Source organism: Alternaria ventricosa (assembly GCF_023758065.1).
Source record: "Alternaria ventricosa strain BMP 2768 chromosome Unknown scaffold_1, whole genome shotgun sequence".
Taxonomy (NCBI): Eukaryota; Fungi; Ascomycota; class Dothideomycetes; order Pleosporales; family Pleosporaceae; genus Alternaria; species Alternaria ventricosa.
The window spans coordinates 1481569-1499063 of NW_026055681.1; the positions used below are offsets into that span (position 1 = coordinate 1481569).

At 53.6% G+C, this 17495-nt stretch overlaps 8 protein-coding genes across 8 annotated transcripts; 5 read left to right on the forward strand and 3 right to left on the reverse strand.

Moving 5' to 3' along the window:
- Positions 1-682: 682 nt before the first annotated feature.
- Positions 683-2795, forward strand: J4E93_000500 (uncharacterized protein; the record flags this gene model as incomplete). The annotated part of the gene is made up of 6 exons (XM_049338460.1): positions 683-704; positions 758-907; positions 959-1667; positions 1717-2132; positions 2181-2545; positions 2595-2795. The coding sequence occupies 6 exons, from the start codon at positions 683-685 to the stop codon at positions 2793-2795; spliced, it is 1863 nt and encodes a 620-aa protein (XP_049204345.1).
- Positions 2796-3364: 569 nt separating this feature from the next.
- On the forward strand, positions 3365-5174 carry J4E93_000501 (uncharacterized protein; the record flags this gene model as incomplete). The annotated part of the gene is made up of 4 exons (XM_049338461.1): positions 3365-3478; positions 3526-3911; positions 3967-4497; positions 4550-5174. 4 exons carry the CDS (start codon positions 3365-3367, stop codon positions 5172-5174), a joined length of 1656 nt encoding a protein of 551 aa, XP_049204346.1.
- Positions 5175-5344: 170 nt separating this feature from the next.
- J4E93_000502 (uncharacterized protein) lies at positions 5345-6464 on the reverse strand (the record flags this gene model as incomplete). Its single annotated transcript, XM_049338462.1, has 3 exons — positions 5345-6148; positions 6233-6248; positions 6304-6464. 3 exons carry the CDS (start codon positions 6462-6464, stop codon positions 5345-5347), a joined length of 981 nt encoding a protein of 326 aa, XP_049204347.1.
- Positions 6465-7012: 548 nt separating this feature from the next.
- Positions 7013-7780, reverse strand: J4E93_000503 (uncharacterized protein; the record flags this gene model as incomplete). Its single annotated transcript, XM_049338463.1, has 1 exon — positions 7013-7780. One exon carries the CDS (start codon positions 7778-7780, stop codon positions 7013-7015), a length of 768 nt encoding a protein of 255 aa, XP_049204348.1.
- A 274-nt stretch (positions 7781-8054) lies between these two features.
- J4E93_000504 (uncharacterized protein) lies at positions 8055-10409 on the forward strand (the record flags this gene model as incomplete). The annotated part of the gene is made up of 3 exons (XM_049338464.1): positions 8055-8070; positions 8118-8195; positions 8242-10409. The coding sequence occupies 3 exons, from the start codon at positions 8055-8057 to the stop codon at positions 10407-10409; spliced, it is 2262 nt and encodes a 753-aa protein (XP_049204349.1).
- Positions 10410-11491: 1082 nt separating this feature from the next.
- Positions 11492-13124, forward strand: LGD1 (L-galactonate dehydratase; the record flags this gene model as incomplete). The annotated part of the gene is made up of 4 exons (XM_049338465.1): positions 11492-11539; positions 11603-11707; positions 11878-12574; positions 12628-13124. 4 exons carry the CDS (start codon positions 11492-11494, stop codon positions 13122-13124), a joined length of 1347 nt encoding a protein of 448 aa, XP_049204350.1.
- A 1515-nt stretch (positions 13125-14639) lies between these two features.
- Positions 14640-15548, reverse strand: J4E93_000506 (uncharacterized protein; the record flags this gene model as incomplete). The annotated part of the gene is made up of 1 exon (XM_049338466.1): positions 14640-15548. The coding sequence occupies one exon, from the start codon at positions 15546-15548 to the stop codon at positions 14640-14642; it is 909 nt and encodes a 302-aa protein (XP_049204351.1).
- Positions 15549-16416: 868 nt separating this feature from the next.
- Positions 16417-17364, forward strand: J4E93_000507 (uncharacterized protein; the record flags this gene model as incomplete). Its single annotated transcript, XM_049338467.1, has 1 exon — positions 16417-17364. The coding sequence occupies one exon, from the start codon at positions 16417-16419 to the stop codon at positions 17362-17364; it is 948 nt and encodes a 315-aa protein (XP_049204352.1).
- Between the last annotated feature and the right edge of the window lie 131 nt (positions 17365-17495).

Consider the following 17495-nt stretch of genomic DNA (forward strand, 5'->3'; position numbering starts at 1 on the left):
GTGACGCAGTGACGGTATCTGTGGCTGTGCACGGCAGGGGCGCGTGTCGGGGTCGGCGGGGGCGCTGACTAATGGCCTAATGAAATGCAAGATAATGCCGCAGGTCGCAATGCTGGACGGGGACGGGCGCCTGGGAGTGAATAGCGCGTCGAGAGAGTCGTGTTGGGCTCCAAGGTCGCGGTGTTGACGTACGCGGGCGGGAGAGGGTCAACGTTCGCGGCCACGGCAGCTGCAGCCGAGGCAGGACTGACAGGCCAGATGTCGCAGAGAATCGCGATGGCGCCGCAGCAGCCAGGCAGATTAAAATAGAAAGCAAGACTCACTCGCCCGTCCTGCAACACGCGAAACATGCAAAGGAATGAGGGAGGATTGGCGTGTCAGTGCGTGGTGCCTCCGAAATGAAGGCTAGTTTCAGACCCAATGACCCAACTTCAAACGAGGACCCTATCCTGAGCATCGCAGCATTGACGAAGGCCTGGGGCACTCGGACGTTAGCAGCATCGCCACCAGCCGCGCCCTATACCTACCTCCTGCCGCTGCTTCTGCTCTGTAGACATCCTCCTCTGCCTCCTGCGCGCCCTCTCCGCCCTTGGTGTGCCCCTCGTCGCCTTCCCGCCTGTCTCCACTCCCAGCTGTCCGTCTGTTCTTCCTGCATCTGCACACCCGCTGCGCTGCCGCAACCATGTCTTGGAAGCTCACCAAGAGTGCGTATCCCGCTCTCTTACTACCAAAGACGCCCCCCTAACACGTGCTGCAGAGCTCAAGGAGACGCATCTGGCGCCCCTCGCCAACACATTCAGTCGCTCGTCGTCGACGTCGACCATAGTCGATGACCAGCCGACGCCCAAAGCCTCGAGTTCCGCCGCCAGCTCGACGACGCTCGGCAACTCCAAGGACAATGGCATTGGTACTTGGGACCCTCTGCCCACACTCACCGCCTGCTGACCGACCCCAACAGCCGCCTCAGAAGCCAACGCCTCCGCGCCGGCACAGCCCCTGCGCCCCGGTATCCTCATAGTCACGCTCCATGAGGGCCAGAAGTTCTCCCTGCCCGCCGGCGCCGAGCAGCAGTTCAGCGGCGGCAGCCACCACCAGGGCTCCATGTCCCAGGGCGGCGGCCTATCGGTCGCTGGCTCAATGCGCCCCGGCTCGTCCTCGCACCGGCCGCAGTCTGCTGCTGGCAGCATCAATGCCGCGCCCACGATCCACGGTCGCTACTCCTCAAAACACCTGCCCTATGCCCTCGTCGATTTCGACAAGCAGCAGGTCTTCATCAACGCAGTTTCCGGTACCCCCGAGAACCCACTCTGGGCTGGCAGCAACACCCAGTACAAGTTCGATGTGTCCCGTGTCACCGACCTCACCGTCTCGCTTTACATCCGAAACCCCTCCGCCTCGCCCAACGCTGGTCGCAACGAAGACATCTTCATTGGAACACTGAAGGTCCACCCCCGATTCGAGGAGTCGCGGCAGGACAGCAAGGCCGGAAATGGAGAGGGTGGCGCTGGCCAGGCCGGTGCCGACTGGATACCAGTGCAGTTCGGTAGCGGCCAGATGAAGGTCGGCGTCAACTTTGTCGAGAACAGGCAAGACCGTCTCGCGATTGACGACTTTGAACTCCTCAAAGTAGTCGGCAAGGGCAGTTTCGGAAAGGTCATGCAGGTGCAGTATGTGCTTCTACTTTCTGTCACATTTACAACTACTCACACCGCGCAGGAAGAAAGACACGCACCGAATCTACGCCCTCAAGACTATTCGCAAAGCACACATCATTTCCCGATCCGAAGTCGCGCATACTCTGGCCGAACGGTCTGTTTTGGCTCAAATCAACAACCCCTTCATCGTTCCGTTGAAGTTCTCTTTCCAGTCGCCAGAGAAGCTGTATCTTGTTTTGGCCTTTGTCAACGGTGGAGAACTCTTCCACCATCTGCAGAAGGAACAACGGTTCGACATCAACCGAGCTCGGTTCTATGCCGCTGAATTGCTGTGCGCTCTGGAGTGCTTGCACGGTTTCAACGTCATTTACCGTGATCTGAAGCCCGAGAACATTCTTCTCGATTACACTGGCCACATTGCCCTGTGCGATTTCGGTCTGTGCAAGTTGGACATGAAGGATGAGGACCGGACAAACAGTAAGTCGAATCCGAATGAATTTGTGTCAGTCTCCTAACACCTCCTAGCGTTCTGTGGAACACCAGAATACCTCGCTCCGGAACTCCTTACTGGCGCCGGCTACACCAAGTCTGTCGATTGGTGGACACTGGGTGTTCTCCTATACGAGATGTTGACCGGACTGCCTCCGTTCTATGATGAGAACACCAACGACATGTACCGCAAGATTCTCACCGAGCCTCTACACTTCCCTGGCCCTGAGATCGTGCCACCGGCCGCACGCGATCTCTTGACCCGCCTGCTAGACCGCAACGCTGAGAAGCGATTGGGTGCTAAGGGCGCAGCCGAGATCAAGGCGCACTACTTCTTCCACAGCATCGACTGGCGAAAGCTTCTTGAGAGGAAGTACGAGCCCAGCTTCAAGCCTAATGTGGTACGTAATGTCATCATTTTTCGAGGAGTCAAATCTAACATGCCCTCAGGTTGACGCGAAGGACACTGCCAACTTCGACCGCGAGTTCACTTCCGAGGCTCCAACAGATTCATATGTCGATGGTCCCATGCTTTCGCAGACCATGCAGCAGCAATTCGCAGGATGGTCATACAACCGCCCTGTTGCTGGCCTTGGCGACGCTGGTGGTTCGGTGAAGGATCCATCATTCGAGGGTGTGACAGAAAGATAGTGCATTCCTGGGCGTAACAAATTAGGATTCGGGAAATCTCCGTTGAGTATGCGTGTGGCTTGTCACGGCGATGGAGCCGACACCAGGCACGACACCCACCGGCTTTGGATCCACAGATAGAAGCCGTGGTGATTGGTGGGATCTCAGCGCTCTTTGATGCTTTTTTGGGTTCAGGTGCAATGGCATGGCGCTTGAGGCAGCATTTGTGTGAGAGAAGCCTAAATTCAGGCAAGCAAATCAAGACGATATCCCCTTTGAGTTTGACATGCACGAATCTTAGTGATCGGCTTTGTGGTGCTTGCAAATGCTGTAGGGCTGTCGGGGTGGGACCAACGGGATGTCGTGACAGCAAGCGCGTGGGAAAAGTGGTGCCCCTCCTTCCCTCAACGAAGCTCTGACGCAAGCGGGGCCAGGTCTCGGCCGCGACATTTCTAATGACATCGGCCAAAACAACAACCTTCACCTTACTCACATCTTCTCCATCATCTCGCACTTGCAATTGACCCTACCTCTTTCCAATTGTCCAAGTTCAAACCTTTATACCCCAACACTCAGTCCCGTAACACAACATGCCCGGCTTCGCACAGGCTTCTGACCTCAACGCCTGGTCGGCGCTCCAGGACCACCACCAGAAGCTTGGCAAGGACATTGTCCTGAAAGAGTACTTCAAGAAGGACCCTCAGGTAAGTGAAGAAGAAGCTATCCCAGTACGTTTGCTAAAACATGGTAGCGATTCGAGAAGTTCAGCCGTACCTTCAAGAACGATGCCGAGAACTCCGAGATCCTGTTCGACTTTTCCAAGAACTTCGTCACCGAGGAGACACTAAAGCTTCTCATCGAGCTCGCAAAAGAGGCTGGCCTCGAGAAGCTCCGCGATGACATGTTCGCTGGCGAGAAGATCAACTTCACTGAGAACCGCGCCGTCTACCATGTCGCCCTTCGCAACACCTCCAACCAGGAGATGAAGGTCGATGGCCAGAGCGTCGTCGAGGACGTCAACTCTGTTCTCGACCACATGAAGGAGTTCAGCGAGCAAGTCCGCAGTGGCGAGTGGAAGGGATACACTGGCAAGAAGATCGACACCATCATCAACATTGGTATTGGTGGTTCTGACCTGTATGCAATTCCACGCAACTTGGACACGCTTCAAAAACGTGCTAACTCTATTTAGTGGTCCCGTCATGGTCTCAGAAGCTCTCAAGGCTTACTCCCAGCGCGATCTCAAGATCCACTTCGTCTCCAACATCGACGGTACCCACATCGCAGAGGCCCTCAAGGACTCCAACCCAGAGACCTCTCTCTTCCTCATCGCCTCCAAGACCTTCACCACCGCCGAGACCGTCACAAACGCCAACACCGCAAAGTCATGGTTCTTGAAGAGCGCAAAGCAGGAGGACATTGCTAAGCACTTCGTCGCCCTCTCCACCAACGAGGAGGAGGTTACCAAGTTCGGTATTGACAAGAAGAACATGTTCGGCTTCTCTGACTGGGTTGGTGGACGTTACAGTGTCTGGAGTGCCATTGGTCTGAGCGTTGCTCTCTACATTGGCTTCGACAACTTCCACCAGCTCCTCGCTGGTGCCCATGCCATGGACAAGCACTTCAAGGAGACCCCTCTCGAGCAGAACATTCCCGTCATCGGTGGTCTTCTGAGTGTCTGGTACTCCGACTTCTTCGGTGCCCAGACCCACCTTGTCTCTCCGTAAGTCTCAAAGTTGCTATCTTGCGAAAAGGCTTAGTCTAACTCTTTCCAGCTTCGACCAGTACATGCACAGGTTCCCTGCTTACCTCCAGCAATTGTCTATGGAGTCGAACGGCAAGGCCATTACCCGCAGCGGGGACTACGTCAAGTACACTACCGGTCCCATCCTGTTCGGTGAGCCGGCCACCAACGCTCAGCACTCCTTCTACCAGCTCCTCCACCAGGGCACCAAGCTCATTCCCACCGACTTCATCCTGGCCGCCCAGAGCCACAACCCTGTCGAGGGCAACAAGCACCAGAAGATGCTTGCATCCAACTTCTTTGCCCAAGCTGAGGCTCTCATGGTCGGCAAGACCCCCGATGAGGTCAAGGCTGAGGGTGCGCCTGAGGACCTCGTCGCTCACAAGACCTTCCTGGGTAACCGACCCACCACATCTATCTTGGCCGATAAGATCACACCTGCTACTCTTGGTGCTTTGATTGTCTACTACGAGCACCTCACCTTCACCGAGGGCGCCATCTGGAACATCAACAGCTTTGACCAGTGGGGTGTCGAGCTCGGCAAGTCGTTGGCCAAGAAGATCCTGTCTGAGCTTGACGAGTCCAAGGAGTCTTCTTCTCACGATGCTAGCACAAGTGGTCTCATCAACGCCTTCAAGAAGAAGTCTACTTTGTAAACGGATGATGTGTGACGAGGCTGTAATGGCTGAACGACTTGATGATTGGAGGATAAATTACATAGCAAGCATCTCAAGTATCTATAGATGATACTGAGATCATGAAATACGAATGGACACATTGAAGTATATTGTCGCGCCTACATATATACACGTGCCACATGTCAAGCTCAATCGACTCTCTTGCCTCCGCCTCCGTAGCCATATCCTCCCAATCCATAACCACTGCCCATGCCGCCTCCTCGTCCATTGGCGACAGGAAGCCCGTACCCACTGCCTCCATTTCCAAATCCTCTTCCACCTCCACCATTCATCCTATCCGTAGCATACCTCTTCAGCCGTCTCGGCAATTCAACACCCCGGAAGTAAACAACGCAGACTGCCGCACTCGCCACGGCACTCAAGAAACAGTACACCAACGTACTAGTATAAATATGTCCTCCATATCCACTCCAACCTGGAGGTAGCGTCGTGCTGGGATACCACCGCACACTAAACGCCAAACTCAACGGATCCCCAATCGTAATCTTGGTATTGCGCGTATGACTTGACACGGAATACGCAGTCGCAGCATCCACCGTCCCCGGAGCCACACTCTTGGGACTAGCATGAACAAGCAAGTTCAAATAGTTGCCCACATGCAAATGGCTCAACTGCAGCGTGCCGGCCAGCGCAATGATAAGGGGCGTGTACATTGTACTCTGCGTCCCCAACGCACCTTCCTGTGTACTTTCATCGCTGACCCGATATTCGGTTTCTAGGACGCTGGGTGGAAGCGGTTTGGACGGGATACGGCAGGACAGGGGCGCGTCGTTATGGATGTAGAATTCGAGCAGGTGGAAGAATTCGTCCGTTACAAAATCTATGGTGCAGTTTACGTCTTTTTCTACGCCGAAGTTTAGGTGGAGGGGCTGGCCGGTTTCGTTGCAGGTTGGGAAGGGTATGTATTGGAGGTGGCCGGCGGCGTCGGTGATCTAGGAGGGTATGTGTTAGTAGGGCTGAGGTATGGGTTTAGAGGTATTTGCGCGGGTGGCTTGGGTAGGATATCGTAGACGTACGTGTTCACCGGTTTCTCTGGTTGGGGTTAGCAATTGCACTCGCGTCTTTTTGTGGAGGTGCTGTAACTTACATGGTCCTATTCAAACAACTGACTGGTATCATTTCCCCCGGGTTATAGCCCCGTGCCTCTTCTGCGCTCTTCATGGGCTCCTGGCCGCTCAATGCGGTTGCGAAGGACGAGAACAACGCGACGAGAGGGAGCCATGATGGTGACTGTCGTTTCGATATCATGACGAATATGGTATGAAGAGAACTCAAGGAATCGCTAGGCGCATGTGTAGTTGGTGCTGCGCGTAAGGCAGCTGCGACTGTCGGGGTGCATGTGTCAACTTGGACATTGTTGAGTACGGATCGAGGTCCCTGGCCTGTGCCCGCCCGCGGCAAAGACACTCCCGCTGCAACTCCGCAATCCAAGCTTTACCCTCGCGAATTGGGTGTCGAGTCTAAAAGAGAAGCAGATTTACAATGCTTACGGCGGAATGTGTTCTGTCCTTGTTTCTTGGGGCCAATTGGAGTCAAGCTGTACAATGCCACGTCCTGGACTTGACAACATGGTGGGTGGATTCATGTGTGTTCAGGGTGACCCTCACTGTATCGTGCAGTATGGCGTATTGCTACATCTTTAGCTTACGGAGACAATCGTAATCTCTTCATCTCGATCAAATCGAGAAGCAGTCATTGCTTTCTATGCAAATGCTGTTATAGTACAATATGTACACATCCGATTTACACATGCTCCTCCAAACCATCCCAAAGTCCCAGAACAAGAGCATTTATATCTACCATCCCTTCCTCGTCAATTCCGTGACTCGATTGGTGACGTCCTGGAAACCCTTTCGGAACCTCGCCCTCCACCGCTCAGATGCCAACCGCTTACGCTTCAGTCCGCCTCTTTCGTGGAACTTTTGCTTGTTGAAGTCGCTCTTGACCTTGTTCCTTGCCATTAAACTTCCCAACATTCCAATTCCCCGCACAATATCACGTCCGCGGTTGACATCCAACTCTACAGTTCGTCCATATGAGGGGTTTAAGCGCGGGTACTGGGCGAATGTTTCTTCTTGCTGCACAGCGAGTGGTGACACCTCGGAGGGTTTGTTGGCAAGGCTGGGATTTAGCATTCCATCCGTCGTCGCCATTTGGTTGAAATCCAGGCCTGGCCTCCTACCAGGTCGTCTGCTGGCGGAGCCCGCAAACTCCTCGCCGAAGAGGCGGTCGGCTTGTGGGCTAGACCTTGAGTTCCGAGGCATGCTACTGAAGAGAGAGTCGATCGTCTGTGTGGTATTTCTTTGGGTGGTGGGCTGTGGCCGAGATTGTGGTGCTGCGGCTTCTCGCTCAGGAATGTAGCGGGCTTGCGGCCGTTGAGCTTCCCGTTCGGGTACGTAGTGCTCATCGTCGTTCTTCGGCAACGGCTGTTGCGCAAGGCATCTCGGTGTGCTCGAAATGGCTCGTTGACATGTCCATGACGGTGTTGTCCGGCTCGAGGTGTGCGGTATCCGTGTGAAGTTGGAAGGGCGGAGCAGAAGCTCGCCCAACGATCGTGAAGCCATTTTGAGTATTTGCTACTGTAGTATTGACATGGGCGGCGGCGATTAGGTGTGCTGGCGGCGGGCAATTGCGGGATGGCTCCGGTGAATGATGGAGGTCATGCACGTCGCGGTTCCCAAATTTGTCGGCGATATAGTGGTCCGAGCGTTCCTCGAGCTCCAAATCTCAACTGTGACTTCTTCTCTCTCTGCAACACGCGACAGCGACCTCGACAACCTATCCAACCTTTCTCTTTAAATAACCCCACCAAGTTCGGCGACTGTATATCTGTTCAAGATGTACGGCTATCCTGGTATGTCAAGCGATCCTTTGCGACGCGAACTCAGCTAACATGCGCAGGTGCTCCGGGCTACAACCGCCCTCCGGGCTTCGCAGGCACTCCGCCAGGCATGGCAGGCATGGCGCCGCCTGGAATGGGTATGTGATACCAGTAACTGACAATAGCAAAGCTGACATTGCGTAGGTCCTCCAGGCGCAGCAGCTCCCCCCGGCGTAGCAGTTCCCCCCGGTGTCGCGAACGCTCAAGGCCCGCCAGCAATGAATGCGCCACGCGCTCTGCCGTCCGGATGGGCACCGCCCACCAACATGCCCACCTTCAACTTCAATGCGCCCGTCATCCGTCTGGGAACACAGGGCGGACGAGCTGGCGCTGTCGACAGCCCTGTAGGCGGCCGAAGAGACAACGCCGCACCACCCGGTCGCCGTGGCCTTGGCATGGACAGAGATGGCGATCGCAGGGACGCCGTCCAGCCCGTCAACCCCCCGTCGCGCGAAGACATCGCGCGAACCATCTTCGTCGGCAACATTCCCGATGGCGTAGGAGGCGATGAGGGCATGGAGCGCATCCTAGAGACGGCTGGAAAGCTTGTTCGGTGGACGAGAGCTACTGACGCCAACAACAAGCCCCAGACGTTTGGGTTCGCCGAATTTGGAGACGCCCAGAGCTTGGAGACAGCCGCCGAGATATTCAAAGACGTGCGTGTGCCTACGAAGCGTCAAAAGGCCGGCAAGCCCAAAACCGACGACGGTGAACAAGAGGAGGTAGAGACGACCAAGTTGCACGTCATGGTGGATGATGCTTCGATCAAGTACGCAGAGGAATGGAGCAAGACCCGAAACGAAGATGAGGCCACAGTTCAATTTAGGCTCGACAGTGCCAAAGAAGCGCTTTCCTCGGTCCTCGCGAGCTTTTTCAATCCCCCGAACGCACCCAACGTCGATTACGCAGGAGACACAATGATGCAAGATGCACAGGCACAAGACGGCGAAGACGTGGAAGTTGCATTCGTCAACCTTGCAAATGGCGAGGATGAGCTTGCGGATATCCCTGCAGAGATGCGCGACATTGTCGCCGCAGAGATTGCTGCTTTCCGTGACCGTTCCAATCAACGCGATCGCGAACGACTCCTGAAGGAAGAGGAGCTCGAAGCCGAGGAGCGCAGGCGTAGTGGTAGACGTGCATCCCCACCACCATCCGCCCCTACTGGACCCGGAGGTGCCAATGGTGTACCGCTGGGCCCCAGAGCAGAACGAGGTGTTCAAGGTGCACCCAGTGGGCCCAAGGGCTCACAGTTTCCCCGAGACTACCAAGGTGGTGTCAACTTTGTTAATGGCGGTGCCGTACATAACGGCGCATACATCAACCGCGAGGACGACGATGACTCTGCCAGCGACTCGGAACTTGAGCGTCGTCGCAAGAAGAAGCGAGCAGAAGAGGCTGATGAGGCATACAAGAAGCAACTCTCCCGCTGGCTTCAGACCGAGCGTCGTACTTTTGCTTCCGTCGAGCGTACAAACGACTACTTCAAGAATATGGACGCGGAGCGCGAGAAAGCTCGTGTAGCACAAGCGAAGCAACTTCGAGAATTCGACGATGATCAAGAGGCAGCTTCGAGACGCGATCTCTATTACCGCGACCACAGCGACTGGATCCGCGACCGCGAGTCAGTCCGCGGTCAGGAGGCCAAGGAAGACGCGATCGATCGCGAACAAGAACGGCGCGAGTTGGCCTCGCAAAGGAAGCAGAAGGACCATGCCCGTGGCCAGGCCGATGCCTTCTTGGAGGAGCAAGGCGAAGAGCTTATGCGCAGGGAGGAACAGCGCGAGCCAGCTCATTTCAAGATCTCGCTCGGGGCCGCCGCCAAGAAGCTCGAGAAGACTGCCGCTCCCCGTCGCACCGCCGCCGATGTCGAGAATTTGCTCGAGGACGAGGACCTTACAGATCAAACCGGTTCCAAGAAGCGAACTCTCGTGCCCATCAACTTCGATGCGGCTGTACGTGCCAACCTTACGCAAGAAGAAATCGAAGAAGCCCAGCGACAGTTGGCGCGCGACATTCCCAACGACAAGGAAGGCCTGTGGAAATGGCCCGTCGCTTGGGAGCATTTGCCCCAGAAAAACATCGACAAGGATATCAAGCAGTGGGCTGCCAACAAGGTTCTTGAGCTCACTGGTGTACAAGAAGAGATGCTTGTCGACGCCATCGTGGACCATTTGAAGAGCAAGGGCGCACCGCAGCCCCTGGTAGAGAACTTGGAAGTGGCTCTCGATGACGAAGCTGAGTCCCTCGTGAAGAAGCTCTGGCGTATGGTCATCTACTACAGTGAGACCGAGAAGAGGGGTATCAAGTGAGCACGTTGCCTTTTGCTCATGTGGAACAGCAATCCATCTTCGACAGTGCCTTTCGGATTCATCACCGATATGGCTCTTGCAATCCTCACGAACCGGGCGAGTGAGTATTTGGGAGGTCTTGGTCTTATTTGGGTAGTATTGACGCGCTGTAGGGTCCTCGGATCTTGCATCACGATACGACGTGTAGATAATGGGTGTATGGTTGGAATGGAGAGTCATACCAGGTCCGTCCTTTTACTTTCGATTGTCACACCACTAATACACAGGCGTTCTTTCTTTTCCGTTGTTCAAACTTGGATGATGCTTGGTTGTAGTCCTATGCGGCATAAGTATTATGCGTGCTCTTTCTGCTTTGCTGATGACCAGCATTGAGATCCTACCCTGATGGAACTCATGATCCTCGGGTTGGACTACTCCTTGAACCCACCAAAGCCACCCCGCGGCCGGTAAGTCTTGTTTGCCGCGGTATTCGGTCACATTACACGATTGCAAAGACGTCGTTAGAGGAGGTCAGGAACAATCTTCATCTTGAACTACTTGCCCGTGTTGTCACGGCGGCTTTCCATGTAGTTCCTCCTTCGCACCTTGCTAGGCGTTGTCACGCGTCGTCAAGCCCAAGCTTCTCGCCTAGCCGCGAAGCACCTGGAGCCGCGTTTCTGGGCAAGGGACCCCTATAGTTCGTGGGGTGTAGCACTGTACAGCTCACGTGTGAGGTAAATAAAATGCCGGCAACGTTGCCAAATGCCCGGATTTTTCCAGCCCCAGAAAGTGGCGCGCCGAGATCTTCCACGAATGATGAGGGGCAAGTGGGGTGGAATTCACAATGGCGCGGGCGGTTGGCACTATTTGGCGTGGAGATGCGTGGAGTGTTGCGCCGGATGCCTTGCCAGTTAAATAGACCGTCTAGATCCTGCCTCCAGACGAAATAAGTATCTCGCTCAACCATTTCACCTTGACCTCTTCATTCATCTTCATCTTTCCTGGTGTTCAAGTTTTGCTTGAAAAGAATCTCAACTTCTGGTAGCTTTGCGGGGTATTCCGATCATTCCGAACATCGGTAGCAACACAACGAAAACATCACAATGGCTATCACAATCACAGGTGCGGAGACGAGGGATGTGCGGTTTCCGGTATGCTCCCTAGTCATTCAAGCTATACAACAGAGAACGAGCAAACTGACGTATCTGCAATAGACATCCCTAGACAAGACTGGTTCCGATGCTATGAACGCAGCGGGTGACTACTCTTCAGCTTACTGTATTCTACACACAGACTCCGAATTCAAGGGTCATGGTATGGTAAGTCTAATCGCAATTGCTGCTGGCCATGAGTAGAGGAGATGAGCTATTATGGAGACTCCGCATAATCACCGCATCTCTTCCCCCAACTCATGGGTACCCCTGAACCGGCCAACTTGTGAACACGTAACGCTAAATCCATTCGTTTCTTGATTGCTTACGATTTACAGACCTTCACAATTGGCCGCGGTAACGAGATCGTATGCACCGCCATCGCTTATCTCGCGGACCGCATCAAGGGCCACACACTCGACTCACTGGTCGCCAACTGGGGAAAGACATGGCGTCACCTGGTAAATGACTCTCAACTCCGGTGGATTGGCCCCGAGAAGGGAGTCATCCATCTCGCTCTCGGTGCTGTTGTAAACGCCATCTGGGATCTCTGGGCCAAGTCGCTCGGCCAACCTGTATGGCGCATCGTTGCAGACATGACACCCCAGCAAATAGTCGACTTGATCGATTTCCGCTACATCACCGATGCCATCACCCCCGAGGAGGCACTGGAGATCTTGACCAAAGCCGAAGCTGGCAAGAAAGAGCGACTTCAAGAAGCCCTTGACAGCCGTGCCGTCCCCGCTTACACTACGTCTGCAGGATGGCTCGGCTACGGAGAAGACAAGATGCGTGGTCTTCTAAAGGAGACACTATCAAAGGGCTACAAGCACTTCAAGCTCAAGGTCGGCAGCGATATTGCGCAAGATAAGCAGCGTCTAAGCATCGCACGAGAGATCATTGGTTTCGACAAGGGTAATGTGCTCATGGTCGATGCGAACCAAGTCTGGAGTGTACCTGAGGCGATTGAGTACATGAAGGCATTGAAGGAGTTCAAGCCATGGTTCATCGAGGAGCCCACCAGCCCTGATGACGGTACGTACCCCTTTCCTTCTATGCTATAGAGAAACGCATACTGACCTCAACAGTCCTCGGCCATAAAGCAATTCGCGAAGCCCTAAAGCCATACAACATTGGCGTCGCAACAGGAGAAATGTGCCAAAACCGCGTCATGTTCAAGCAATTCCTCGCCTCAGGCGCCATCGACATTTGCCAAATCGACGCCTGCCGCCTCGGCGGTGTCAACGAAGTCATTGCCGTGCTCCTCATGGCCGCCAAGTTCAACATCCCCATCGTACCGCACTCGGGTGGTGTCGGTCTGCCAGAGTACACTCAACATCTCTCCACCATCGACTACGTTGTCGTGTCAGGGAAGAAGTCGGTGTTGGAGTACGTTGACCATCTGCATGAGCACTTTTTCCACCCGTCCAGGATTGAGAACGGTTACTATGTTACTCCTATGGATCCTGGCTACTCGGTTGAGATGAAGCCCGAGAGTATGGATCGGTTCAGCTTCCCTGGTGGTAAGGATGGGTGGTGGCAGAGCGAGGAGGCGAAGCCAATTTTAGAGGGTATTAAGATCTAAGGATGTAGTTTGGTGATCGTTGAATGAAGGAATCGTATTTGAGCGATCAGATGACCTTGTGCTAAGCGCAGATATCCTTCTGTTACTAATACATCGCGTTCGCCCTCTCCGGGACTACCTGTAATCACACCCCCTCAAGAAAGATACTCCTCACACCCTCGATGCATTCCTCCAATCCTCCATCATGTAGCGGTAAGATGTGTTTGCGAAAGAACTTATGTTCTACCATACACTTCCTAAGTCTTTGCTCATCAAACGCTTCCTCTTTGGTAAAGAACAACCGAAAATTGCGACATTGGCTCAGCCGAACAGCTAAAGTCTTGCAATGGTCGTTGATAACACGCAGATGGTTGCCAAAAGGTACGCAAGTCCCATTTCCATAGAAGACTGAGGGAAGTCGACGTTGAAAAAGCGCTGCCTCGTGATACATAAGACACAATGGTCCAAATGTCAATAAACGGAATCGGACATGCACCCTGGGATTTTCGATGCAGTAGTCGGCCAGGAGATTTAGCTTATAGCAGGGGTCGGCTAATGTAATGCGCAACTTATCGAAGTGCCCTTTCACGATGAGGCCTCCGACATCCACTCGTTCATCTTTGGAGCGAACGGATGGTCGAATTTCCACAGTTTTGACTTTAGAAGTCCAAGACTTGTCGCACTGGCGCACGAAGCGGATGAACTGATGAGTGGCGTTTTGAGCGCACACGTTGTCTTGGGCGAATACGATATCGTTGTATGACAGTGACAAGTGTTTGGTTTCCTTGTAGAGCTGCTTGCACACGTACTTGAGCTGGTTGAACTCGGACGTAGATTCCGCGGTAGAACACAGCTTGGTGCCCTGCGCGGACTCCTGCTCATAATACGCATCTACACACTGTTGGGGTGTTGCGTGCCAGATATCGTCTATACTGTTGACCTCTTCGGTCACTGCCTGGGGTATTGAGTCGAAGTCTATCGAATCGCGATAGAAGAGCTCGTGATGGTTGGCAGTGAGTGCGTATTCGTAGATCGTGTTGCGTATCTCGCCTGGCAGCTGGAGGAAGCGGTTGGTGCTGTCCTGGGTAGGAGCTGACTTGCTGTACCCATTGGTCATCGAGTTGGAGTCTCCTCGCGCGGTTTTGCTAGACGCGTTACTCATGTCGATATGTTCCCTTGTTTCAGAGTCTAAGCGGGCAGGAGGAGCAGTGGTAGGTGATGGGGTTTTGGCGGCAAAGAATAAAATTATACTCATGCGAAGGGACAGCCTTGGAACCCATACGTTTAGACTTGGTCAGATGGCAACGAGAAAAACTCTTTAATCCACATGTCGAAGGAGCCCAGACCAGTTTCGTACTTGTTGTGGGGATATCATTAGGCGACCCAAGGTAAAACAATTTGTTTGTAATTATTACGGAATATGCGTCGCTTCCCTTCACCCAGGCACTCAGAAATATCCTAGCGATTAGGAGTTATCAGCCACAGGTTCGCATCTCCAACGTTGCTTGCCAGTAGTATGCAGCTCTGTACCGGCAACTAATGCTCACTTAAAGTAGCTGCTCGACTCTTCCTCACGATATCCTTCAACTGTGCCATCATTGCCATATCTGTGGAGTCTTGCTGGCTCTCCGTCCTTGGGTCCTTCCAAAGCAGATCAAACTTGATCTCTTTCTGTTCGTTGATCCGTCTTACAAACACTACAACAGGTTCATGTATAAGAGCCGCGGTATCCCAATTGTGAGTCTGAATCTTGAATATAACGTGCTGCACATTCAATGTGACCCCTGGAGTCTCTTCCAATCCCCTGAAGGTAAAGATGCATGCGTCTAGCAGGCGATGTCGAAGTTCAGGATCGGCTATGCTGGCGTCTTTGGCGATCGTGGCAGGAACATTGACGGTAACGTAGGGTAGATGTAGGCTCAGTAATTCGCGGAACGAGGCGAAGACGTCGTCGAAGTATATGCGTGGTGCATTTGCGTCGGCAGGTAGCGAGCGTGTATCGCGCATTCCGAGACGGACTTTCACGTTGTGAAGGTGGGAGTGCGTCTGAATCTGGGGCGTGTCGATAACCGTATCTATCTCAGTAGTGGAAAAGGCGACTTGAACCATATCGATGCTCTTCTGTACTGCGCCGTTCATGACCATCTGGCTCTCGGCGACTATCATGCTGGAAAACTCTTGACGGATCTGCTTGCAAGCGCTAAGAAGACCGGTAACGTCTCGCAGGTTGGTAACATCCGGCAGGAGATACTGATAGACTTCGTTTCGAATCTCTGCAGGCATCAATAAGAACGATGAACTCTGCCCTTGTGTAGGTACGAGAACAGGGGTAGGAACATCCATAGTACGTGATATGTCGATGCTTCGGGCGTTGTGAATATCCTGATGAAGCCTTTGTGCGAGTTCGTCGTGTAATCGTCCTCTGTGCTTCTTCGATACGGCCATGAGTATTTTCTGGAGCCTGTTCTTAGGTTTGGTAATCGTGACTGTCGTTGCACTCGCCAAGTCAGGAGCTTGTTGATCGTGTCGCATGAGTCCTTTTCTGCTGATATGGGTTTCGCGGGGGCGGGGGACGTTAATGACTTTTCGGAGACGACATCTTGCCCGCTTGAGAAGAGGTTCTTTCATTGGAATAGACATATGCAATCAGCCTGGACACTAGGATCTGCCTATGCTAGGGTTGAGTCAAGTAGAGCAAAAAGATCGGTCGTAATGCTGCCCTGAATAGTCGAATATGCCGACAGAAATTTCTTCTCATCGTTATCGAAGATGGCTGTATTCATGACGGTGATCGAGCCGAGAAACATGCTGTTGTTTCATAGGTCTCCGATTGGCAGCAGCGGCCCAGTCTACCACTGAAAGCAGTGGGGCCAACCTAGGAAGGGGAGGTGATGGGTGGACCGGCCACTCCCAAGGCGTTCCTACAGTGGTACATCTCCAAACGTATTCGGTGGTCTTCACGAGAAAGGTCGCTATCTGAAGGCCGTTATTGGAAGAGTGGAGATTTGGCAGAAGATGAGGCTCAACAAATGCGAGTATCGGGATAGTCGGAACGTTCCGCGCAGCGGCTATTGAAGGCCCATGGCATGACTCCGATGGTGCATGGCCACCTCGTATCCTCTCAACTCAGATCTCATATATTACTACCTATGTGCTGCTGAACATTGAAATAAGTATTGATTACAGAAACGCTCGCAGGTTTCCATTGTCGGATTTACTACCCCACCTGCACCCCGCCTCCCCGCTTTAATCACCAAGGTCGACCCAGAAAGCATACCCTCCCCGGAAGCTATTATCAACAATTACAGTCGCTATGGCTCCTCCTCCAGCTCCGGGCGTATGGTGCCCCGCAGTAACCTTCTACACTCCCGAAAGCGACACGGCAACCTTGGATCTCGCCGCACAGAAACAGTATTTCCAATACCTCTCCAAATCGGGTCTTACTGGTTTAGTCATTCTTGGCTCTAACGCTGAGGCATTTCTCCTCACTCGCGATGAGAAGAGAGCGTTGATGCAATGTGCTCGTGAGGCCGTCGGCCCCGACTACCCTCTGATGGTGGGCGTCTCAGGCTTCTCTGTACCTCAAGTCATGGAGAACATTAGCGACGCAATTGAGGCTGGAGCCAATTATGGACTTTTGCTACCAGCGGCTTACTATGGGCCAGCAGCTTCTAAAGAAGTTGTCATGGCTTTCTACGATGAGGTTGCGCAGAAATCCGAGTTGCCTATCGTCATCTACAACTTCCCGGGTATCTGCAACGGGGTGGACCTTGATTCTGTCACGATCGCCGCGCTCGCAAAACGGAACCCTGGCAAGATTGTCGGCGTAAAGTTGACGTGTGGCAGCGTCGCGAAGATAACCAGGCTATGTGCTGAGCTGCCAAGCGATACCTTCTCTACGTATGCGGGCCAAGCGGATTGGTTGGTTGCTGGCCTTGCGGTCGGAAGTGCAGGGTGCGTGTCGGCATTCAGCAACGTTTTCCCGAAGGTCTGCTCAAAGGTCTACGAGTGGTATACTACTGGGAAGACTCAAGAAGCCTTGGAGCTTCACCGGAAGGCGGCGCTCGCGGAGAGCCCGATCAAGGCTGGAATCGCTCCCACGAAGCATGTTGTTAGTCAATACAGTGCGAAAGCTGCTGGCATCGAGGGCGCCGAGGGGAAGCTTAACCCAAGGCGACCGTACTTGCCAGTTGGCGACGCAATCAAGACGAGCGTAAAGAATGCCATGGAAGAGCTTGCTACGATAGAGAGCATCTTGTAGAAGAGGCTGAAGGATGATAGGGTTCCCGGGTTAGTTCAGATAGAAGTAATCGCATCTCGCGGCGTGGCAAGCGTAGCATCGACATCATCAGTCTTTGAAAATCAGATACACGATGGACAGGCCTCCTTCTT